General features: G+C 51.0%; 2 protein-coding genes across 2 annotated transcripts; one reads left to right on the top strand and one right to left on the bottom strand.

The window, feature by feature from the left end:
* Positions 1 to 3,679: 3,679 nt before the first annotated feature.
* PITX3 (paired like homeodomain 3) lies at positions 3,680 to 15,021 on the top strand. Its single transcript, XM_045876291.2, has 4 exons — positions 3,680 to 3,965; positions 12,578 to 12,707; positions 12,880 to 13,082; positions 13,623 to 15,021. Exons 2-4 carry the CDS (start codon positions 12,590 to 12,592, stop codon positions 14,208 to 14,210), a joined length of 909 nt encoding a protein of 302 aa, XP_045732247.1. The 5' UTR covers positions 3,680 to 3,965; positions 12,578 to 12,589; the 3' UTR covers positions 14,211 to 15,021.
* Positions 15,022 to 15,244: 223 nt separating this feature from the next.
* On the bottom strand, positions 15,245 to 18,960 carry ELOVL3 (ELOVL fatty acid elongase 3). Its single transcript, XM_045876292.2, has 5 exons — positions 18,754 to 18,960; positions 18,138 to 18,433; positions 17,032 to 17,163; positions 16,193 to 16,344; positions 15,245 to 15,935 (listed from the first exon to the last, which is right to left on the bottom strand). The coding sequence occupies exons 2-5, from the start codon at positions 18,236 to 18,238 to the stop codon at positions 15,508 to 15,510; spliced, it is 813 nt and encodes a 270-aa protein (XP_045732248.1). The 5' UTR covers positions 18,239 to 18,433; positions 18,754 to 18,960; the 3' UTR covers positions 15,245 to 15,507.
* Positions 18,961 to 24,804: the final 5,844 nt, after the last annotated feature.

The raw sequence follows: 24,804 nt of genomic DNA, 5'->3' as shown, positions 1-24,804 counted from the left end.
CAGTCTAGCCCGCTGCCTGGTAACTGCGCGAGCCCTGGCGCGCACAGCCAATCATAGGCTTGTATCGTGAGAAATGGCATTCCAGCCACCCAATAGAAAAAGGAAATTGGCTTCGGGGGGCAAGTACAGCCTAAGTAGGCGAGATTAAAAGGGAAAGAAAAGAGTAGGTAGGAGGAACAACCAACGAATACGGGTACTCTCTGAATGACAGCCATAAAAGCCAATAAAAATGGAGAAATTGTACTGGGCGGTCAGGGAGGCGGAGTTAGGTAGAGTTCGGTTGCAGTGCGCGGTTTAGCAGTGGCTGCTGGGCATTATGGGGAGGAAAGCTACGATTTGCTGGAAAGGGGGCGGGGTCCGTTTTGAGAACCTGAGCGGGCGACCCTACTCTCCTGCGCACCCCCGGCCACCACCTATCAAAGTCATCTAGGCCAATATCTTGCCCCTTGAGGGATCACTTCCTTTCGAGGCAGCTCTGGGTTCTTTCCGTCCTAGGACCAGTCCTTCAATCTAGTCCATCCTCCCCTCCCCCACCCTCCCGTCTGCCTGCCGTTTGGCTTCTCATACACCTGTCTGTCCCATCCCAACTGTTTCTGTGTCTTGTGCCCATTCCTATCATCCAGAAACAGAGAAAATGAGAGGAGGCAGGAATCTTGGATATCTAATTCAGGTCTCAATTTGCAGAGCAGGAAACCGAGTCCCAGTGTGGAAAGATGGCCCCCACGTTCACATAGCTAGTTAATGGCAGAGCAGGCAGAGCAGAGGGACAAACCCAGGTATCCTCACCCTCAGTCCAGCTCTCCTTTTCACTGCCTCTCACTACCTCTTATGCCTTAGTCTATCAGGCTGTGATTCCCAACTCTGCTCCTCATACTAAGCCTTGGGTGCTCCTTACCTACCTGGAAAAAAGCTAATCAGGGGGTTAGTCAGCATCACCAGTCACAGGAAACTGAAGCTTTTCCTGTTTGCCTTGGAAATGCTAAAAGGCTTAAGAGCTAGATGCCCACCCCAATCTTCACTCTTCTACCCCCAGCTGCCTCTCCCCTTGCTAGAGATGATACAGGTTTCCAGTATAGTTAGAATTACCTAGAAGTGAGAAAAGCGGGGGAAGAAGACAGGGGGGTTTCCTCCTTGCTGATTGAATGGTGGAATTCTCAGCCTATCTGCTGGGATAGAACCCAGGGTTACAGGCAGACCTGAAGAGACTGCTGAGGGAGTGGAAAAAGATACCAACTTTCTCCTCATTTCTTCCCACTTATGGATGACCCAAATCCAGAGAGACCCCATACCTAACCTGTAGGAATGTGGGAATGCTCTAGATTCCTCTAATTTGAAGAATCCATAAGACTAAACATCAGACCTGAAGAACTCCTCAACAGCTCCCTGCACCTGCATATTGGGCTCCTGAACTCTGGGTCCAGATTGAGGATCTTTCAACCAAAGAGAGTCAGAGGAAGAAGATAAAACCACCTTAGCACATCTTTCCACAGTACATCTGAACCATTTCCACTTTCATTTGAAAACTGGGATTTGGTCTTCTGGGCCTGTCTCAGATTGAGAGGTCTGGATAGCCAACTGGAAAGTCCTAAGTGGACCAAAACTCCCTGTCTTCCTCATCTCCACTCTCATATACCTCCAAAAATGAATCAACCTAAAAGCTGAATGGTTGGGGCACCTGGCTGGCTCTATCAATGGAGCATGTAACTCTAGATCTCAGGGTTATGAGTTCGAGCCCCACGTTAAACATAGAGATTACTTAAAAATAAAATCTTTTGGGACACCTGGGTGGCTCGGTCGTTAAGCATCTGCCTTTGGCTCAGGTCATGATCCCAGGGTCCTGGGATTGAGTCCCACATGGGGCTCCTTGCTCAGCAGGGAGCCTGCTTCTCCCTCTCCCACTCCCCCTGCTTGTGTTCTCTCTTTCTCTCTCTCTCTCTCTCTCTCTCAATCTCGGACAAATAAATAAATAAAAATAAAAATCTTTAAAAATAAATAAAATCTTGTAAAAAATAAAAAAAATTAAAAAGCATGAATTGGATTATGTTAGAAATGAGGAGGAGAAAGATGAACATGCCCATCATCTTACCAGGCAGAACATCTCCCTCAGATTTCAGTATTGAGTCCTACATTATGCCTAGGAATAGAAATATGAGGAAGACATGGTACTTGCCCTCCTCAGTCTTAGCATCATAGAGGACATCACATAAGCTGATCTCTTCAGTATAGTGGGTGGGATAATAGAGGGTATGTGTAAGAGGGTTGTGGGAGGAAGAAGCTAGACATCTGGCTATCTTGGAAGTTCAGGAAAAGTTTCTCAGAGAGAATGAAACCTGATTGGAGCTGAGGAAAATGAGTAGAAGTTGGCAAGATGAAGACTGGAAGTATGTTACTGTCAGAAGAAAGGCCAGAGATGTGCAGGAAACCACTCAGAGATTGGATATTAAGACAGGGTTAGGTCCAGGCAGCTCTTCCTGCCCATGGGTCCTGTCCCTGTGCTTTAACTACAAAAAAAAAAAAAAAAAAAAAAAAAAGACAGGGTCAGGTGCTGAAAGTCTTGTATGCCAGGCTAGGGGGGTTAGCCTTTATCTTGACAATTAGGAGCCATTGCAGGGTTTTAAGCAGAGACATGACTGGTCGGATTTCCTTTAGGATCACTTAGGGCCCTCAGGGGCACCCAAGCTACCCAGCCTGACTCCACATGTTCCTTGGGACATCTGTCCTGTTCCTTGCAACTCCCTAGCTAGCAAGCACCAAGGCCACACCTCTCCCACAGGACTGAACCTGGTATCACCAGGAAGATGATAGCCCTCTTAAGGCTGGGAGAGCATAGCCTGGGCAAGCCAAGGGTGCAGACTAACAGGCGAACCACCCAGGCCTGAGTGCCCAGCCTAAGTACTGACAGAAAGAGCTTCCTTTAATTCTGAGGGGTAGGCAGGAGTAGGACGGGTGATAGTTAAGTTACTTGTCCAAGGTCACTCGGTGATGGTGGCTGGATTAGAATGTTGGTAGCAGGGTTAGAATGACTCTTTGGTTTGCCTCATGCCAAACAAACTCTGCTTTGTCCACGAAGCTGCCTTAATTGGAAGAGAGGAAAGGTGGGGGGAGAGGGCGGGAGATAGCCGAGAAGAGGAAGAGAGAAAGATGTGAAGAAAAAAAAGAGCACAGAGAAAGGTAAATTAGTCTTTCAAAGTGGAAGAGGAGGGAGGAGAGGGACAAACAGCAGGAGCAAGCGGCGGAGGAGAAAGAAGAGGAAAGAAAGGCAAGATGTGGGAGGACTGGAGCAGAGACAAAGGCGCGGAGAGACAGACAGCGACAAGTGGAGAAAATCTGCGAAACGTGAGCGGCAACCAAGCGCTGAAACCCGGTGGCCTCTCCCGGCCCGTGCGCCCTCCCACCTGGCGCTCGGGCTGCCCTATTCGCCCGGTACCACTGCACATCGTTCAGGGTGGCGGCCTGGCCCCACTTCTCCGGGGCCACCGGGGCCACTATACTCTAGCCCGCTTGGCTCTGCCAAAACGGTCTCGCTCGGCGAGGTTTCAGCCACGTGGGGAGGGGCGTGGCCCAATGCTGAAGAGTGCCTCCGATTGGCCAAGGGGCGGGCTTCTTGGCGGTTCGCCGGCCGGACCCCTCCCCCGAAGGCGGGGCCTGAAAATTCACAGCTGGAAAGGGTGGAGCCCGGGCGGCGCAGCTGGAAGGGGGCGGGGCCCGACGCGCGAGGCTCGCCGCGGCGGGCTGGGGGCGCCCTGGGCTGCCATAAAGTGAATGGGCTCCGGCGGGGGGTGGCAGTCCGCCGCGAGGCTCACTCTCTCCCTCTGCGAGTCGGAGAGCGCCGGAGCGGAGCGGCGGCCCGGGCGCAGGGGGGCGGCCCCCACCGCGGCCGGGTGCCCGGCCCCTGGCCCCTGCTTGCCCTCCAGACTGCCGCCGCCGCCGCCGCTGCCGGGAGTCTGCCTGCTGCGGGACTCACTGTGAGTGCTTGACTATGCGGGGACAGGGGCTCATGGGGCCGAGGGGCCACGACCGAACTTCGGGATCCCTAAAACAGGACCTGGGTGGCTGAACTGGGGAACGGTGCCTGGGGAACGGGTCTAGACTGGGAGGGCGTACTGCAGACCCGGGGCCAGCACTTAGGAAAAGGAAAACTCAGCGTCGGGACTCGGGGGACAGAGAAGAGGGAGACTCAAGGGATCCAGAAGGAAGCCGGAGACATGAAGCCAGGACAGGAGCTCCGCGAAGCAGGGAGTAGAGTCGGAAAATCATTACCAGAAAGCGCCCTGGAATTCGGGGGCGCGGGGCAGGCAGCCAGGGAGCTAAAGGGGTTGCCGAAGCCCTGGCCAGCTGGGGGAGCTGGCGGCGGCCGCACAGCGTGAGGGCAGTTGGCGGCTCCGGACGCCCCTCGCCCAGGGCTCAGACTCTAGGGGCTGCGAGCCGGGGTGAGTCTGGTCGCACACGCTTCTCTTCCCAGCCGCTTCGCAGTTTGGATAGGAGCCGTGTTGTGGGAGCCTGGCTGCGACCGGGTCAGATGGCCGCTGTGCGGGCCGCCGGGCCAAAGCTGGGCAGCCCGAGTGACTAGGCGGCGGGGCTGGCAAGTCGGGCTTGGGGTGTCAGGGCCCGGATGGGTCTCGGCCTGGAGCCGCATGGAGTTGGACGGAATGTCCGCAGGCCGCGCGGGGCTCAGAGCGGACAGAATGTCCGGGGAGGCTAGGTGGGTCTCTCCGGAGCAGGCGCTGTGTCCGGCAGGGGCGGACAGAATGTCCCTGGCCGAGTGGCATGTCCATGTACCCGGCCGCGCCTTGCCCAGCTGCGTGTTCAGTGGGGTTCGCTCTGGTGGGTCGCCTCAAATCCCGGCTCACACTTTGCAAACTAGTTTCTGCTCCTAGGAGCTGCAGAGTGAGGGTGAGGGGATGACAGGAGCAGGCAAATGAGAATAAAGGCCTGGCCTTGGAGTGCAGTGGCGCTGGGGGACATTCACCCTCCAACCCAGACTAGATCTGAGCATCACCCGGCACTTCTAGAATCCAACTTTGAGGAGAGAAAGCCCATGGCAGGACAACTAGTAAAAGACAAGGAAAGGGGAAAATGAACCAGAAGGGCAATGGGAGGCTAAGGAGGAGTCCAACACAAGCCTCCCTGACAGCTTCAGTTTCCTCACAAACTCGTAGTCAACCCCTAATTCCAATACAGCTGACCAGATAGCCCTGAATTCCTACCTGGTTGTCAGCGGGCTAAAGCCTCCTTCCCTGCAAGAGGCAGGATCCCAGGCCCAAAGAGAAAACTGCAGCCCTTTAGCAAAGCAAACCCTGTGGTTTTTTTCCCTTTTGGCTCTCTCAACCCCACCAATCCCAACACTACCCTGATGGTTGAGAGGAAGGAGACACATGGAATCCAGACTCTGGGGTCAACATGGGGCCTAGACGGCCCTCCAAGACTGGTTGGGAAGGATGTCTCAGCCCTACCCAACTGTCCCTTTTGTTTTTTCTGTAGTTGGGAAAGGGCCCTGATTCCTTTGGATCCATATAGTGACCACCCACCCTGACCCCATCTCTTTAACCAGAGCCCAGTTAAGCTAAAGGGAACAAAGAAGAGAGAACTTTCCCAGTCTGTGTAAGTAAGCAAAACAACTCAGCTAGGGACTGAGTTTTCATGGGATAAGTGCAAGGTGATATATTTAGCAATCAGTAATCTAAACAAGTGGGTCTCAACCTCTCTTACCGTCCACCCATGAATGACATATAATATGTATTCCCCACACTCTCACCTCCATTCCTCAGTTTTAAAGTTTGCTTATCACTGGCTAGGACATTGTTTCTCAACCTTTTTTGTCCTTGCCCCCTTTTGATAAATATAAAGGTACACTCCAATTACTCCTACCATATTCTGATACACTTTTCAGGGGCTTGTGCTCCCATCACCTTTGAAAATCACTGAAATTATGGGTGAAATGAAAGTCTCTGAGTCAGGAAAGGAATAGCAAAGGCATTGCAGATGGTTCCCTGAAGACCTTAGCCCAAAGTTCTGCATTTGCCAAAAAGGCCAAAAAGTAATGGCTTTATAATAAAGATGAATGGAAACAAAAGACAGAACTTTCTCTCATCCTTGCATAAAGCCATGTAGCTGAGTGCATGCCTGGTCACTGGCTCTTAGGGAGAATGTTATGGACCCAGAGAAGGGTCAGAAAATGATCCACAGAATGGGGAGCCAGGGGCTGCTAGAGAGAGCAAACTTAAAAGCTTAGGCCTCTGGAAGGTGAAACAGGATGGAAATCCACAAATAATGAAAGGCCTAGATAAGCAGATTTGTTTGCTCCCCAAATCCTGAAATGGGAGATGAGGGGGCCTCGTAGAACTGGAGTGATGCAAACTCAAGATGAATAGGAAAATGTTCCTTGGCACACAGTGGGCAGCAAACTTCCAGAGCTTTCCAGAGAGGAGGCAGAGGCAGGAAGTGGAAATGGAATCCTTCAGGGCTTGGGAGGATCAGTGCATGTCAGAACCACAAATGGCTGCTGGAATAGAGGGGGCAAGGTATGGAAAGAGCTCAGACCTTGGTTTTAGGAGAACTGGATTCGAATTTCTTCAATCTCTGTCACCTTGGACAAATTTATCTTCTTAGAGGTGAAATAAGGATGGATATTCCTGCTACCCGAGGTGGTTGTAAGAGTTCAATGAAATCATGTATTTGAAAGTCCTTTGCAAATGGAGAAACACCACAGAAGTAAGAAACATTATTGCTATTATTATGCCCAAACTGTAGGTCCTCTGTAACCACAGAATCTTTGTTTGGAAGGATGGAGTCTCAAGTCTTAGAGAAGCCTGATAGCACCCCTGATCCAGACATAGGAAGATTCTCAGTGACAGATGGAACACCCTATCCCAAGCTTCCAATGTCAGCCATTATCCCTGCTCCTCTCCAAGAAGAGTTCTAGGGAGCTCCCCAAATGCTTAACTCCTCCACCAGGCCACATACCCTGATCTGATCTCTGCCTGCCTCCTGCTCAAGGATGTGAATATGGGCCTGGGACACAGGTCCAGGAGGGGAAAGGGAGGCAGGCTAGAGCTGAGCTGGGGATAGGCATGAGAGAAGGACAGAGCCACCCAGATCTTTTCTTCTCCATTCGCTCCAAATGATGCATCCTAGAGAGTGGGGAGGAAGAAGGCAGCTAATCTGAAAGATCCATTAGGTCCTGAGCTTTGGGATTATCTGGAGTGTCTAGCCCATGGTCATGCGCAGGGACCCACGATGAGGGTGATGGGGACAGAAAGGGAAAGAAGGTAGGCAGTGGGGGGAATGAGAGCTGCTTTCAAAATTCTCTCTACTCCTTCTCCATTGTCCTCCCCAGGGCCTTCTTTACACTTTTCAGTTAAGTTCCCCCTTTCCCACCTTTCCCCCGCCCAATCCATTCTGCTCACCACAGCCAAGTCAAGGTCCCAGAGCCGCTGCCCTTATGTTTCTCCCCTGCCTACAAGCCTCCAGCGACTCCCACTGCTTGGAGTACTGCTTCTCAAAAGCGGGGGATGGGGAGAGCAGGCAGGTCAGGAGTAGAAGGGGCATGATGCTGCAGCTGAAATGTGCCCCATCTTCCTGGTGTGGTGATGTCACTTGAAGATGTCACTTGGAGACGTGGAGAGAAAACTACTTTTATATCAAAATAAATATGCTTAAGTGTGGAATAGAATGCAAAACTTGCTTCAATTTTTAACGTAAGGCTGGAGATCTCAAAGAAATTTCAAACTGGTGGCAGCTGTTTGAGGTTGTGCTCCCAGTTTCCCAGAGTGATGTTCTCTCTTACTGGTCTTAGGAGGTTTTGATGGAAAAGCTGGAGATGCTCTAGCTTAGACTCTATCAGACCTGAAGCACCACCCCATGCCCTTCATTGGAGGCTCCTGCAGCCTGACCTGTTTTCCTCTGATGATTTCCCATTGCCCACACTGAGACCCTGGCTGCCTGAGACTGCCTGTTGCCCTCGGAACCTGCCAGCTCATTCCCAGTACTGCTCTATTATTTAGAAGCCTCTGCTCCTTCTCTGCCTCCCTGGTTCCCAGCTCTGCCATGTGCTACATTCTCTGAGCCCCATAACTTGATATCAGCTTACATGGGCTTCCATCTCTCTGACCCCCCACAATGTGAGAATTAGGCCTATTTAACCCATCATTGTCCATCCTGTTTACCTTCCCAGACTGTAGACTCCTAGAAATTAGGGTCTGTGCCTTACCGTTCTTGGGGATCTGTCCTAGCACCTAACACTTGCTGAAGGAAAGATGGGAGGAAGGGGAGGGGTGGGTGTGGGGGCCCATTTCTCTGATCCCTAATTTACCCCTTGATAAATTAACTACATAGAATCATTGCTGCCTCCACTCGAGTCTTAGGGTTTCCTCTTGGGTCTGTAACCTTCGTCTATAGCTGTCTTCATTTGCGCCCATTTGCTCACCGCAGCTCAGCAGACCAGACAAGTTGGGTCCTCAGCATCCCTAATGAACTTAAACAGCTCACTTTCAGATCCAGGTTTCTAGGTGGGTTCCATGCTAGTTAAGGGCCCTGGTTTATACTCTATCACCAACTTGCTACTTGCTGAGCTGAGCCATGGTGCCACGACTCTATCCCTTCCATCTTCCAAGGGTTTTCTCCTATCTCAGGTCTAGGGTACACCTTCCGCCCAGGCATCATTATTGCAACTACTTGGGAGCTCTCTAGCTGAGGCCCTGATTTGCCCCTTTGGCGTCAGGGCATAAGTGGGCACACGTGGCAGTTGCCTTCTTGCCATGAGCTTGGGTCCCTTGGAAACCATGACTTCCCCTCTCTGACCTCTCTGACCTGGGATAACCTGTGCTCTCCACCTTAATATATCTTGAATGTTTTGTTCTTCCTGCAGTCCATGATAGGCTTCCTGTAATGCCAGCTTTTACTAAAGAATCAAAGCACACCTGCAGGTCCTTTCTTCTTCCCAGTGTGGGGATTGTCACCCTGACACCATGGAGCCTGGCCCATACATCCCCAGTAGGGTGTGTCAGGAAGGCTGGAGGGGGGACCGGCAGCCCCTCCCAGAGCTGGATTCAGCACCCCACTGTTATCTCCTGACTCTCTCTGCCCCTGCCTGGTATTTCCTACCAGCATCAACCAATCCTGCAGCTTCCAGACCTACTGCTTGTCCCTGTCCACCGAGTGAGGCGAAGCCCCTGGCCTCAGTCCCAACTCCCCAGCTTCCTGACCTCCAACAGTTTGGGGGAGCTTAATCCTCAGCCAGCCTGTCTCCAGCTCAGACAACAGCCTGGCACCCCCAGCCTCTGCCTGGCTAGCCCACCCGGACTCGAGTCCGCTGGAGGCCTGTGCTCCCGCCGTCTATCTCTCTGTTGCCTGCCTGGCTGTGGTGTTCTTGCCTTTTCATTTTTGCAGGCAGGGCTCTTCTCGGCCTCAACCCCTCTTTCCACTATTACTACACCGGTCAAGAGCCTGAAGGTTTCCTTCTTCCCTTTACCATGGCTCTCAGCTTCGGTTACTCTGCCCATTTTGCTGTTACCTTATTGGCTGGGTCCTCCTTTATGTTCAGGGCCGAGTATTCACAACACACCTTTGCATCCCACTCTCAAATGCAGCGAACTCACCTTTATTCACCAGAGGAATTCTTCACTGGGTGATACAGGGTCTAGGAAGGTGAACTCAAGCAAAGGCAGAGATAAGGATGAGATCTTACTTACCACTCTATCCTCAGTGCCTTACTCAATGCCCAGCTCATAGATGGTGCCAAATAGACATCTGTTCAATGAATGGGGAGGGGGGCGCGGGGAAGCAACTTGGATAGAGTTTTATCCCCATTCATTTTTACATTATGTTTTATTTTAACCTTATAACAATACTAGAGGTAGGTAGGGAAGGGAGTATGATCTCCCTTTTAGAGATGAAAAAATATGTCCAGAGAGGTAAAGTACTTTGCCAAGAACACACAGCTAGTAAGTTGGGGAGCCAGGACATGAACCCAGATCTTTTGTCTCCAAACCTATTTTCTTCTTGGCTATTCCAGATTACTTTCCTAGGAGGGGCCTGGGCAGTTTCCACCCTTTACCCCCAAGCCATCCTCTTCCCTCAGACTTCTCCCCACCCAGGGAAACAGGGTCTCCCCAGCAGCCACTGAGTATAGACCACTCCCCTGGCCCCTTTGGCCTCCTCCTCCCCCCCAGAGTCCTTAGTTCCTGGGACTGAGAGCTGAGGTTCAGAGGGGCCAGGCAGGGGGGGAGAGTAATGGCTAGCTCCAAAACAGCCAAGGCAGCTGTCCCTGTCACAGAGAGAGGAGACTGTGTGACGGTGTGGGTCTGTCTGCCTGAATGTGGGAGCGCATGTGTGGGAGAGTATGTGTTTGTATGCCTCTAGCTCCAAGTCCAAGTGCTTATTTTGTCTGAGTGGGGGCTCGTGTGTGTCTGCATGTGTGTCTGTCTGTCTCTGGGAATACACAGCCTGAACTCTGCTTTCTCGGCCTCATCTCTTACTCTGGCCCTTATCTCTCTCCACCCTGCCTCCCTCCGCTGCAGTTGAGGGTGAAACGGAGATACAGGTACGGAATGCTGGGGGAAGGGGAGTTTGGAATACTGGAAATCTGGAGCCAAGGCAGACTGGAAAGACAAATGGCACTGGTGGGATTTAGTTTTCTCTACAGGTGAACCAAATTGTCCCTTTTTTCCCAGTGGTGGTGTTCCCATGGCCTCTGGAGAAGCCAGGGGCGTGGCTTGCATTTTGAGAGCATCTTGGGTATAAAGTACGAGGAGACTTGAGAGCACCCCTTTTTCCAGCTCTCAGTTCTAAGCCTTTTGAGCTATTTGGGAAGAACTACTAGTCAGGGCTGCCACAGGTCTCACCCAAGGGCATGTCCCTTCTATCAGAGCATCGCTGGGCCAGCCCCAAGCCTCTGACTCCTGACCACAGACCTGGAAGGTGAGGTGAGCTGAGCATCCCCACCCCTAGCCTGACTTCTCTCCTTCCCGGTTCCCTTCAGTCCTGCCTCTCCAACCTTAGAAAAAGGTTCAAGTCTAGACCCCACCCCCTGCAAAAAGAACAGGGACTGCTTCTCAACCTCCTGCCTTGACCTCTGTTGCACCCCCAATCTCACTTGAGAGGTTGGGGGGGGCAGCTGTCCTCTCTCAGCTGGTTGACGGGGGCATTACCATGTGCAAATACAGGCCGCTGCCCATCTGCGCCTCCCAGAGAGAGGCTCCTTATAAATTCAGAAGAGCCAAGTGACACACATCTCAATCTAGGCTAATCCACCACATTAATGCCACCCTGCACAGCCTGCATTAAGTCCCTGTTAATGGAGAGGCAGATGGACCCCTCCTAGCCAGCTCTTTACCCCTGTTCCTCTGTACCTAGACTCCTTTGGTTCTCCTCTGACCAAGAGGCATCCAGAGTTCTTGAGCCTCACTTAGTGCCCCTTTCTCCTCCTCCCACCAGAGGAGGCTTGGGAGAGCCAGCAGGAAGGGGGACCCTACTGGGGAGACTTGGAGAGGGAGCTGGGTCATCTCCTGGGATAGGGAATAAGGGCGGGAATGTGGCTTTAAGAAGCTCACATCTGCTGGGGGGGGGGCAGTGGAGGCTGGCATGGGTGGAACTGGTAAGGGGGTGAAGTGTGTCTGCACGGGCACAGAAGCGGACAAGGCCAGAAGGCCTAGGGACTTTCAAACTTGTTTTTGATCCTGGAATCCTTTCTTCAAATGCTATCTCCCTAGAAAGCATAAACAAAACAAGCAAAAGCAGGACTGCCCTGGTTGAAGCAGACCCAAGCAAGGCCAAGCTAGACTTCTATCCCTGAGGCTAGCCCCAAATTCCAGTCCCTGAGGGGGTGTCTGGGTAGGGCCCCAAGGAAAACAAATGGAAAAAGCAAATGAAGAAAAAGCATTAGCTTAGGAGTTTCCCAGGCCTGGTTCAGATCCCGGTTTCACGACGTACTAAGCTCTGTGACCTTAGTGGTTACTTCAAGTCTGTTTCCTCACCTGAATGAGGGTGATCATACTTAATTTCGATGCATTCTTGTGAGGAGAGAGATAATGAGGTAAAGGCACATCGTAAGTATTCATAAATAATAGCAGTGGTTATCTTCATGCGAGACATACTGGGTCGGCTTCAAAATCAAATCTGTCCCACCGGAGAGTAACAGACTGTGTTCAGGTGTGATTGGCTGAGGGGCTGAGGGGCATGTATGAGTTTGTGTGGATACCGGACATACATGTGAGAAGGAACTGAAGTTTTTGAGGATGTGGTATACAGTATGCGGTGCGCAATAGCGTGGTTTTCCTTAGCTAATTCAATAAGTATCTATTGAACACCAACTGGGTACCAGGCAGAGTTCTAGCTAGGTGCCCAGCAGTGAACAAAACACAGTCTAGTGTGCATGTCTGTGCATAATACCCCTGGGTACACATCTTTCTCCCCTTAGGCTGCTGTTTCCCTATTCTATCCTAGGGTACCCCACACAGGGATAGCTTTATGTCGGTAGCTGAGAAAGGGGCAGTGAACTTGAGGGGAAACACTACTGGGAACCCGATAACCGGGAGATTTTATCCCCATCAACCTGGCCTGTGTCTTCTCTCCCTTCCAGAGTCCTCCCTCCATGGAGTTCGGCCTGCTTAGCGAGGCGGAGGCCCGGAGCCCGGCCCTCTCGCTGTCAGATGCGGGCACTCCCCACCCGCCACTCCCAGAGCACGGCTGCAAGGGCCCAGAGCACAGTGGTGAGCGCACCCCCTACTGGGGGTAGGGGAGAGAACAGTTCTGTCCCTCCTGGGGGTGGGATCTGGCAGTGGAAGGCCGGGTGGGAGTGAGGGGTCAGTGGAGGAGGTCCTTGAGCCGCGGAATCCGCGCAGGCCTGGGCGCCCTGTGACCTGCCCCCACCTCGGCCCCCAGATTCGGAGAAGGCCTCGGCTTCGCTGCCCGGCGGCTCCCCGGAAGACGGCTCGCTGAAGAAGAAGCAGCGGCGGCAGCGCACCCACTTCACCAGCCAGCAGCTGCAGGAGCTGGAGGCGACCTTCCAGAGGAACCGCTACCCCGACATGAGTACGCGCGAAGAGATCGCGGTGTGGACCAACCTCACCGAGGCCCGCGTGCGGGTACGGCCCTCCCAAACCCGCAACCCTCTCCTGCCCCGCGCCCCCGCCCGCCTTCCTGCTCCGGCCCCGGGCCTTTTTCTCACTGGCCGCTCAGCGAGCTGCCCTGGAGCCAGCAGCCTGCGCTTCCCCCCGACTGCCTATCCTCGGCCCAACACCCGACGTGCCCCTGCTTCCGTGGGCTGCCCCGCACAGCCTCCGGCCTCTGCTCTGACTCCTTCCACCCTGTCGCTCCAGGCCGCTCGTTCCTTTTCCCCCCGGCACTGTCTCCCGTTCTCTTCTTCACCCCTCCTTGACTCCATCCTACGCGCCCCCCCGCCCCGACCCTGTAGCCCCTGACTCAGTCGTGCCGCCCACTCCTGTTCTCAGCCTCCTGACTCCGCGCGCTCCTCCCACCCCCTGGCTGCCCCGCTTCCGTTTGGTTTATCCTTGGCGCGGTCCTGGCCCGAACCCCGGTCTCGGTGACCCCGCCGCCAGCCGCGCGGACTCAGGTCGGCCCCCCGCCCGGCTCCGGCCCTGACAGCCTTCCTCCAACGCCCGCAGGTGTGGTTCAAGAACCGGCGCGCCAAGTGGCGGAAGCGCGAGCGCAGCCAGCAAGCCGAGCTGTGCAAGGGCGGCTTCGCCGCGCCACTAGGGGGGCTGGTGCCGCCCTACGAGGAGGTGTACCCCGGCTACTCGTACGGCAATTGGCCACCCAAGGCGCTCGGCCCGCCACTCGCCGCCAAGACCTTCCCGTTCGCCTTCAACTCAGTCAACGTGGGGCCTCTGGCTTCGCAGCCCGTCTTCTCGCCACCCAGCTCCATCGCCGCCTCCATGGTGCCCTCGGCCGCAGCCGCCCCGGGCACGGTGCCAGGGCCCGGGGCCCTGCAGGGCCTGGGCGGGGGGCCCCCCGGGCTGGCTCCGGCCGCAGTGTCCTCCGGGGCAGTGTCCTGCCCTTACGCCTCGGCCGCTGCAGCCGCAGCTGCAGCCGCCTCCTCCCCCTACGTATATCGGGACCCGTGTAACTCGAGTCTGGCCAGCCTGAGGCTCAAGGCCAAACAGCACGCCTCTTTCAGCTATCCCGCCGTGCCCGGGCCGCCCCCGGCCGCCAACCTCAGTCCGTGTCAGTACGCCGTGGAACGGCCCGTATGAACGGCCCGGTCCGTCGACCATCCCCGAGGGCGGGGGCGAGAATTCACAGCCTCCCCGGACTGGGGTCGTCTTGACTGGCTTGCCCCTATCCCGGGGTCTGAGAGGGGTGCTGGGACAGCTCGGGGAGGGCGGAGGGGTGGGCGGCCAGCTCAGGAGAGAGCCTCCCCGCTGCCGGCCCTGAGGGATGGACTGGGCCCTACACACCCTACACACAGTCCACGCCCCTGGGACTAAGGCCAGGAACAGGGACCAGTTCCCCGGGGGCCAAGTGACCCTTGGCCCACCCCGCCTTCTCCAGACTCCCCTCCCCCATTTTCAAAGATAAATGAAATAAACGTGCGCGGACTGCCAAAGGCCTGATGATTCAGAGTTGCGGTTGAGCCCCCTCCCCTCAGGCTACCCCATGTTTAAAGGAGAGCTGGGTGTACAGGACAGAAGTGAGGGCCTGGGATTCTAGGGTTTCAGTCCCCTCTCAGCTCCCAACACCCGGATGGGGCAGCTGGGGGATTCCTGGAGCGGGGGGCGGGGGGGGGCACCTGCGAGCGAGTATGTAGGTGTGGCTTAGGGACTAGCTACTTCGCTAGCGTTGGCCAAAGCTGGTGCTGCGGCGCCACCTCGTGGTCTTATGCAGGATAACTGGAAGTTCTGGTCTGGAACGCTTGCTTGCAGGTGTCAATTTTGCAACTTAGGAAGCCTATGACCTTAGATAAGTTACACCGCCTTTCTGCACCTGTTTCTCACTGTTCCTATGAGGGGCTTGGGTCTCTAATAGCAATAAAATTCTGGTCTGTAACAGACATTTATTAAGTGCCTACCAGGCCTAGAATTTTTATTGAGTGTGTGTGTGTGTGTGTGTGTGTGTGCCTCTCATCTTTCCACACACCTTCACACCTTCTTAGGCTTCTCACTCAGTGATCATCCCGCTGCCAGCAGCCCTCTCCCATCACAGCAGTCCTCTTCCCCCAAATCTCAAAACCCCCAAAAAAGACTTGTTGAAATCTTTAATTTAAAAATGGAGTAAGAAAATTACTGGATAGAAATATAAATTCAGCTCTGGAAATCTTTCTCAGTTCTACCCCCATCCCAGGGCTTGCTTGGCCTTCACATTAAAAATAGAAACATCAAAGTACTAGATTACACCCCACCCACGGCTGACACAACTTCCTGCCACCTTGGGGCACAGATCCCATGGGAAAAACCATGCAGGGAAGGCATCTTAATTATTCTCCCAAACCTAAGCTCAACCCTTTGGTGCCTTGGCAGGGAGAGAGCCTGGGGCTCCTTTTTCTCCAACCCTTCACTGACTCTTGGTCTTGGCTTTGACTTTGGGCACTATGTAGGTTTGGTGGAAGAAATGGACAAAGAGGATGAAATAGGTCATATACAAGACAAGGGACCAGAAGAAGTGTTCCATTGTGGTGTGGCATCCCTGTTCCTGTCTCCAGATGTAAGTTAGGAAGCCAACAATGGTTCCCATAAACATCTGCAGGATCTGCAGGCTGGTGATGAGCATGGGTAACCACTTGGGGGACTTTACTTTGGCAGCCCTCAGAGTGTAGTAGATGTACATGATGGCATGCACACCAAAGTTCATGGTCATGAACCAGCCGCCTGCAGGCACCTTGTTCTTGTATCCAAAGCTCGCATACACTAGCACTGTGCTGTGGTGGTACCAGTGCACAAAGATGAGTGGCCGCTTACGCAGGATGATGAAGGCCGTGTCTCCTGGGAGATGGGGAGTCATAGCTGGCATACCACCCAGTGTTGGCACCACCCTCCATGATGAACAGAGGGACATAGGGGGAATTCTCAGGGCATGGAGAAGGGCCTTTGTGGCAAATAATTTAAAGAGGGGCTTGGGTAAGAGGTGTTAGGACCCAGGGGTGGGGAAGGGCCTCTCCATGTGATGGGGGAGGTGGGGGGGGTTCCTGAGGAGGGATGCCATTGACTGGGCACCAGAGAGACAAAGACTTGCCACTCACCAAGTTCAATGATCTTGCTGAGAACAAAGAGGCAGGACCAGAATCTGATTATGGGAGTGCTGATGAAGATGGAGAAGCACACAGTTTGCTTTAGGTCCCCCTTAAGTAGCAGGGTAGCCATATGGCCCCATGTCCTCAGTGCCCCCAGGATACTGAAATGGGATAGAGGAAAAGGGTGTAAGGTCATCCCCAGGCACCAATTCACCCTTCCCCCGTGGCCTGGCAGGTCACTGTCCCAAGCTCCACCACTTCCCCCTTCCAGCAGAATGGGTCACAGCTTCTGAGATCCTGTAATCTAGAGGAGATTAGGGCTGGGGAAGGACCAGGGAATGCTGGAGGATGGGACTGAAAACTGAGTTAGGGACTAGGGTTCTTGGGATGGGTAGGAACGTGGGAGGGGATGGGCAACAGGATTGGGAAGATGGAAGGAGTTTGGGGAATGAAATCTGGGAAGGAGGGGCTACAGAAGTTATTGGAAGGTCTTGGGAGAGTGTGTTTTGTTTTGTTTTGGGGGGGGGAGAGGGTGTTAGATTCTGAGAGCATTAGAGGCTGGAGAAAATTGTTAAAAGTACACAGACTCCATAAGCACAAGAGGACTCATGAGAGAGAGCAGAGGCTGCTTGTATGGGGCCTGGGGAAGAAAGTAAACAGGGTAATGTGGGAGGAGGATGGAAGCTGGGGAGGGAGCTGGAGCTGAGGGAATGGGCTAGGGAAAGAGTTAGATGGCAACTTGGGGCATTGACTCACTTGGGGTTTCCAGAAAGGTTTTAGGGTTAGAATGAGGGTCTAGGGTCTACAGGATAGGCAGGGAGTGGAGATTGGGGGAAGGGGGGTCTTACCTGAAGAGTGCAAGGGAGAAGGACCAAAGGATTAGAGGCGCCTGCAGGTTGAAGCCCTTCCGTGCCTTCATGTAGTTCTGCCCCACAAAGATGAGTAGCAGGTAGACCAGAGCTATGAGGAATGAGGTTGCCCTGGCAGGCAGAAGGCAGAGGGGATGGGCTTATGGGTGGGTGCTGGTTACAGGAATGCCCACTGGTCTCTCAAGGTGAGTGCTCTGGGTTGGAGTCCCAGCTCTGCCACTTACTAGCTGTGTGACATTGGGAAAAAACTACTTAGTTCTCTGAGCCTCAGTTTCCTTATTATAAAGGAGAAATAACACTCCTCGCCTGACAGTGTTAAGGTATATAAAGTACCTAGTGCAGGGCAGGGGCTGTGTTCAAGGTTTCTGTGATTATTGCTCTCAGTGGAATTTTGAGTGGGTGACAGCTGCTGTGTCCATGCCTAGAACCAACCCAGAGGTCTGGTATAAGAAGAATGTGGCAATAGTTTCTGCCTGGTTGGGTTATGGTAAATTGGCTGGAGCACAAAGTCAGCCCACAAACACCTCTGAGGAGCTTTAGGGCAAGATCAAAGAGCCTGGGGAAATCTTGAAAGAGCTCCCTGACTGTGTCTCCTTCTCCACAGCGGGGACAATGGAGCATTTGGGGAATAGCGTGATAAATGTAAAGGCAGACTGTCCCTGGGACCAGCACTATGCCTGCACACACGGCCACAAAGGACAAAGGAGAGTCGTCTATAAGGTGGGTGGGAGTAGGAGTTCAGGTCAACCCCTTCCTCAGAGATCATTTCTCACTACACTCTTTCCCCTGGGTTTCTGTCTCCTACTTTTCTCAACCCATTTTCTTCCTTTCTCCCTCCCTTCCTCCCTGTCTCTTTCTTTTTCTCTTTCTCTCTCATTCTTTCTTTCTTTCCTCCGGGTCTAATCTCTGAGATGCCACGCTAACTGCACCTTGGACAACAGGGATATGGAGTCAGTACAGAGGAGCCCGATACCTTTGCTCTTTAAGAAAATCATTGCAGGCATCCAGTGTCTCCCCCCCCCCCCCCCATAGCAGTCATCAAGGTCAGGACCCTGGCACGGCCCTTCGCCTTCCCCAGGTCTCACCAGTACTCCTCCAAAAGGGGCCTCATGTCCTGGAACAGCTCGAAGTTGTAAGGCTGCAATATCTGCTCTATTTCGTCCGAGGCATTCATGGCTGTGACCATTTCGTTCTGCAGACGTCGAGGTCCGGAGCTTGAAAAGCTGGGCAAGAGGTTGGGGCACCGAGGATGGAGCGAACTTTGGGGCAGGACGAAACGCACGCGGAACTCCCAGGCAAGGAACTCCGCGGCAAGCGAGGAGCGTCAGATTCCGGCACGTGCGCCACAGTCAGACGACTTCCACCGCCGCCGCCGCTGCCGCTGCGGTTTATGAAGCTGAATTGCAGAGCTGCGGGCCGGGGCGGCGCGCGGCCCCTCCCAGCTCCAGACCGTTATCCAATCTCGACCAAGATACGCCCCTGTCCTGCCCCTGGGCCGCAACCCGCCCTCTGATTGGTCATCCTCCAGGGCACCTCCCCCAGGTGCTTCTCACACCCCAACCCAAATGCCAGTGGTAGGATCCCACCACACCCACTTTCCCATCCTTTTCTCCCACACCTCCATTCCCGCCCACCTGCTTGGCTAAGCCCCTGTACTGCCAACCATAGCCTTTGGCTGAGTGCGCTTTAATCCTGACCTACCTGGCAGTGAGGAGAGAGTGGAGGCGTCCTCAGCCTCTGATGCCTGCATTCAGAAATTCGGGTGTCAGTTTCTCGTCTCCCTGAGACCCTGGGAAACCCAGACCCCGGATGCAGACGAATCCCCCATAGTCCCATCTGCCCTCTTCAGGTCTGTGGTTGCGGGTGGGAAGGAGACTACTTTTAATATATTTTTAAAGATTTTATTTATTGGGGCGCCTGGGTGGCTCAGTCGTTAAGCGTCTGCCTTCGGCTCGGGTAATGATCCCAGGGTCCTGAGATTGAGCCCCACATCGGGCTCCCTGCTCAGGGGGAAGCCTGCTTCTCCCTCTCCAACTCCCCCTGCTTGTGTTCCCTCTCTTGTTGTGTCTGTCAAATAAATAAAATCTTTAAAAAAAAAAATTGAGAGAGAGAGAGAGAGAGAGTGGGGAGGAGCAGCGGGAGAGAGAGAGAAGCTGATGCCCTCCTAAGCAGGGAGCCTGATGCGGGGCTCCATCCCAGGACCCGGAGATCATGACCTGAGTTGAAGGCAGACGCTTAACCAACTGAGCCACCCAGGTGCCCTGAATTTTAAAAATTTTATTGTCAAGGTTGTTGATGTTGATGTTTGGGGAGATGGTAGTTGAGGCTGTTGTGGATTCTTTACAGTTTCCTGAATTCTTGAACTGCTCCAGCTTGAAACCCAGTAATAACCTTGGAGAGGAATTACGGTCACCCTCTGGGCTTCTGGGATTATTGTCTTCAGGTTTTCTGGAGGCCTTCTAGGGTTTATAGAAGAGGAGATGCAGTGCATCTCCCCAGTATCTTACTATTCTCTCCCAGAGTTTGTGCTTGTCTAATTAAATCTATTTTTTCCTTGCCTAGGCACCCAGCCCCAAAGAAATAAATATTTTAAAGCTTTTAAGGCCTTGTCTGTCCCTAATGTCTCTCCTAGGCTTTATGAAAGTGAGGGAGAAATACAAGACTTGAAGGCAGTTTGAAATAAGATGGAGATTTGCAAAACAAGGGCCAAGAGATGTAAATATAGATATTTAAAATCGGGACATGGTTATAAAAGTCTATGTGCAGTAAACCGCACAGGCTCCAGAGCCTGAGGCCCCAGGCAGGAATCCCAGCTCTACTTCTTTGAACCTCAGCCACTGTCCTGCCCATGCTTCCTTTCTTTCTTTCTTTCTTTCTTTTTTTTTTTTTTAAAGATTTTATTTATCTATTTGACAGAGAGAGACACAGCGAGAGAGGGAACACAAGCAGGGGGAGTGGGAGAGGGAGAAGCAGGCTTCCCGCGGAGCAGAGAGCCCCATGTAGGGCTCGATCCCAGGACCCTTGGATTATGACCTGAGCTGAAGGCAGACGCTTAACAACTGAGCCACCCAGGCACCCCCTGCCCATGCTTTCTAATGATCCTCAAGTGTATCACTTTGTCCCTGTACTTCATCACTTCTCACCTGGTTGGCTCTCACTACAGCCCCTACCTTAGTCATGTTAACTGTTTGCACCACCTCCTTCTCTAATACAGTGCTTCTCTCTCTTCATTGCATTAGAATTGGAAAGGAATTCCCAAACCTGGCTGATGGTGACATTCCTGAGCCCCAATCCCAGAGATTCAGACCCAGTAGGTGGTCCCAGAACATATTTTGGAAACCATCATTGCCCTCTCATCTAAAACCTAAATTGGAGGGGCACCTGGGTGGCTTAGTTGGTTAAGCATCTGCCTTTGGCTCAGGTCATGATCCCAGGGTCCTGGCCTGGAATCCAGCCCTGTGTGGGGCTTCCCTGCTCAGCGGGGAGCCTGCTTCTCCCTTTCCCTTTGTCCCTCCCCCTGCTCATGCTCTCCTCATGCTCTCTAATAAATAAATAAAATCTTTATTTTTTTTAATTTTTAAAAAATATTTTATTTATTTATTTGACAGAGAGAGACAGCGAGAGAGGGAACACAAGCAGAGGGAGTGGGAGAGGGAGAAGCAGGCTCCCCGCTGAGCAGGGAGCCTGATGTGGGGCTCAATCCCAGGATGCTGGGACCATGACCTGAGCCAAAGGCAGACACCTAATGACTGAGCCACCCAGGCGCCCCAATAAATAAAATCTTAAAAAAAAAAATCTAAATTGGATCATGCTGCTTTCCTGCTTCAAACCCTTCTGTGGCTCTTGACTGCTCCCTATGTAGGCTGACACTCAGAAGATGATCAGTGCATATTTGATGAAGGAATGAATAGATGGAAGAATGAAAACTACAAGAATAACAATCTAGGTGTTACAAGACCTGGATTCAAATCCCAGCTTCACCATTAACTAGTCATATGGTTTTAGGCAAGTTATCGAGTCTTTGAGACTTGAATTTTTCATCAGTAAAATATAGACAGTCATACTTGCCTGCTTACCTCACAAGGTTGGGGGTCAGTATACAAATCATATAATGTCAAGGAAAGGATATTGTGGATTAGACAGACACATGGAAATGTCAGGGTGAATCATTTTGGAAGGTTTACAAATGCATATAGCATAAGCATACGTGGTCCTGAGCTGCTCTCAAAAGAGGATATTTTACATCGTCTTTCCCTGTGAAGTTTAAAGATTTTACTTTATTTTTTAAAGGTTTTTTGGAAGAAGTGGTATTTATTTTTTTTAAGATTTTATTTATTTATTTGAGAGAAAGCATGCAGGAGCGGGGGGAGGGCAGAGGGAGAAAGAGAAGCAGACGCCCCACTGAGCAGGGAACCCCAATGCTGGCTCCATCCCACGACCCCAGGATCATGACCTGAGCCGAAGGCAGACTCTTAACTGACTGAGCCATTCAGGTGCCCTGCCCTGTTGTTGTTTTTTTTTTAATTTATTTATTTATTTGAGAGAGAGAGCATGACCACATGTGCACATACAAGCAGGGGCAGGGGGAGGGGCCGAAGGAGAGAGAAAGAAGCTCAAGCAAACTCCCCTCTGAGCACGGAGCCAGATAGGGAGCTCGATCCCAGGACCCTGAGATCATGATCTGAGCCGAAATCAAGAGTCTGACTTTTAACTGACTGAGCCACCCAGGCACCCCTAAAGATTTTATTTTTAAGTAATCTTTACACCCAGTGTGGTACTTGAACTCACAACCCTAAGATCAAGAGTCACATGCTCTACTGACTGAGCCAGCCAGGTGCCCCTTATGGTTTCTTGATGAATGCCTGTTTACCCCACTAGTCCTTGAGCTCCATAAATGCAGGGAATATGTCTTTTTTGCTCAACATCATTTTCCTAACCCTGGGCACATACTAGGTACTCAGATAATATTTGCTGCATGACTGATTGGATGGGTGAAATCCTCAGCTTATAAATCTGGGTGACACTCTTTGTTTCTCCAGGATAAACACACACCCAAGCTTGTCTGGTCTTTTGGCTCTTGGCCTCAGCTTTCTCATCTGTAAAATGGGGATAATATCTACCTTAGAAGGATGTTTATGAGGATCAAATGAGATCATATATGTTAAAGAGCATTATACAATGTAAAGTGTTAAGCAGCCATCAGTAATTACCAAAAAAGTTAAATTTGTACAAATTTCAATTTCTTTTTATTTTTTTTATTTTTTATTTTTTTATTTTTTATTTTTTTATTTTTTTAAAGATTTTATTTATTTATTTGAGAGAGAGAGAATGAGAGATTTTATTTATTTATTTGAGAGAGAGAGAATGAGAGACAGAGAGCACGAGAGGGAGGAGGGTCAGAGGGAGAAGCAGACTCCCTGCCAAGCAGGGAGCCCGATGCGGGACTCGATCCTAGTACCCTGGATCATGACCTGAGCCGAAGGCAGTTGCTTAACCAACTGAGCTACCCAGGCGCCCTCTTTTTATTTTTTTAAAGATTTTATTTATTTACTTGACAGAGAGAAAGCACAGAGGGAGAGTGAGAGGGAGAAGCAGACTCCCCACTGAGCAGGGAGCCCAATGCAGGGCTCGATCCCAGTACCCTGGGATCATGACCTGAGCTGAAGGCAGACGCTCAGCCAGCTGAGCTACCCAGGTGTCCCTCAATTTCTTTTTAATAAAACTGAACTAAATTAACTTAAAAAAAAGTCACGATCTCGTGACTGGTTGCACAACAATGTGAAATGTACTTAACAATAGTGAATTACACACTTAAAAATAGTTAAGGTGGTACATTTTATGTTACATATATCTTACCGCAATTTTTAAAAAATTTAAAGGAAGGCTATAAAATGGGAACAGTTTTAAGATAAAGAGTTAATGTGCATACTACCTAAAAAGCTTACCCTTAGTCCTATCTATGACCCTTGATAAATGGGTAAAACATAGATATGCTCATCTTATAGACTCCAGTGTCTCCAGATCCATCTGTCATTAGCTTCCAGAAATATCTTCCTAAAACACAAGTTAGTTCATGCCATTCCTCTTTAAGAACAACAAAAAAATTCTCAGGGCAAAGGTCAGAATCCTGAGATTAGCCCTCACTCTTCCTCTCCAGCCAATGTTCCATCATCCCTTTGCGTCCCAGTGTTTCACATTTTAGCTTTAGAAAGTCACAACTCCATTAACTAATACTATATTTCATGTTTTTCAACCCCTTTACCTCTCTCCACATTGTTTTATCTCTCCAGACATCTTCTCATCTGGACAAATCTTACTCTTTGTTTGGCCTTAGCTCTAAAGCACTTGACCTGCAAAAGCCTAACCTGCTTCAGAGTCAAACCCTTCCTTCTCTGTCTTCCACCCACAGGACTTTGCCCAAACTGCCTGCTGGTATTGTGCTTCCACCAATGGAGTAAAGTTAATTATATATTTTCTGTACTACCTGGCTCCCCCACCCTATCCCAAAAGGTCATTTTTGTTAGGGCACTCATCCTTGAGGGAAGCACACAGCTCTAGGCCCATAGACGGCACTCAGAGTATGTCTGTTGCTTTGAATTGAACAGGCATCTAGGGGAAATACAAACAGTAAATATATATATATTTTAAAGACTCAACTTCCTCAGTAATTATGGAAATGCAAATTAAAGACTATATGTATACTGTGGTCCCAATTAACAGCCATTAAACCAAGTAAAAATTAAATACCCAACGCCAGTCAAAGCCCTGGGAAAAGATATATACACACCTGGCTAGTGGCTGGGTAAATTGATTTAATCCTTCTAGAAGCACACATAGGTAATACTTAGCAAGAGTCAGCTGGTATGCTTTGACCCAAACCCTCACCTAGAAACTTAAAAACCAGTGATATAGGCAAAAAAAAAAATCTGTATGTACTGAAACACTTATGTCAGTAGGTGATTAAATTATTAAACACTTAATAGTATAAAACAGCTTACAGCTACCAGAACATGGAGAAACATGAAACCATGTTTGCAAAATAATGTGAAAGAAAACAATATTTAAAACCGTATCTATCCTATTACCTCAGTTACCTCAGTTTTTATCTTTTTTAAAAGATTTTATTTATTTATTTGAGAGAGAGAGAGAACAAGCACAAGTAGGGGGAGTGGAGAGCAGAGGGAGAAACAGGCTTCCCATTTAGCAGGGAGCCCAATTCAGGGCTTAATCCCAGGATCTGGGATCATGACCTGAGCCGAAGGCAGACGCTTAATGACTGAGCCACCCAGGTGCCCCAGTGATGATGTTTTTAAAGATTGAAGTTGAAAAGAGACACTAAAACGTGAAATCATTTGATGGGGTGGGTGATATTATAGGAAAAAAATTAGAAGTATTTTAAATTTTCTTTCATGATATTTTAAAATTGATGTCACAAGATTTTGAAATCCAGGGAAAAATGCTTTTAATGACATAGGAAGTGCTCTGGATAGAATGTAAACTTTTAAAAATGCAGGATATGAGAATATGTATAGTATGGTCTCAGATTTGTGGAGCAAAAACATGAAAGACTGTAGATAGAATATTGGTAAACTTTCTCTAGAGGAAAAAATATGGAAGAAAACTATGCTGAAAACAAACATTGGAAGGAAATACAACAAAAATGCTAACAGTTTGGATGGTAGAATATGGGTGATTTAAAAATTATTTTTGTAATCAGTAAATGTTCAAAACTAATAGGTGATCAAAACTAAT

This window comes from Mirounga angustirostris, unplaced genomic scaffold, assembly GCF_029215605.1.
Source record: "Mirounga angustirostris isolate CCGP_5_RB_7025 unplaced genomic scaffold, mMirAng1.0.hap1 SCAF_6, whole genome shotgun sequence".
Taxonomy (NCBI): domain Eukaryota; kingdom Metazoa; phylum Chordata; class Mammalia; order Carnivora; family Phocidae; genus Mirounga; species Mirounga angustirostris.
This window is presented reverse-complemented; position numbering and strand designations above follow the sequence as displayed.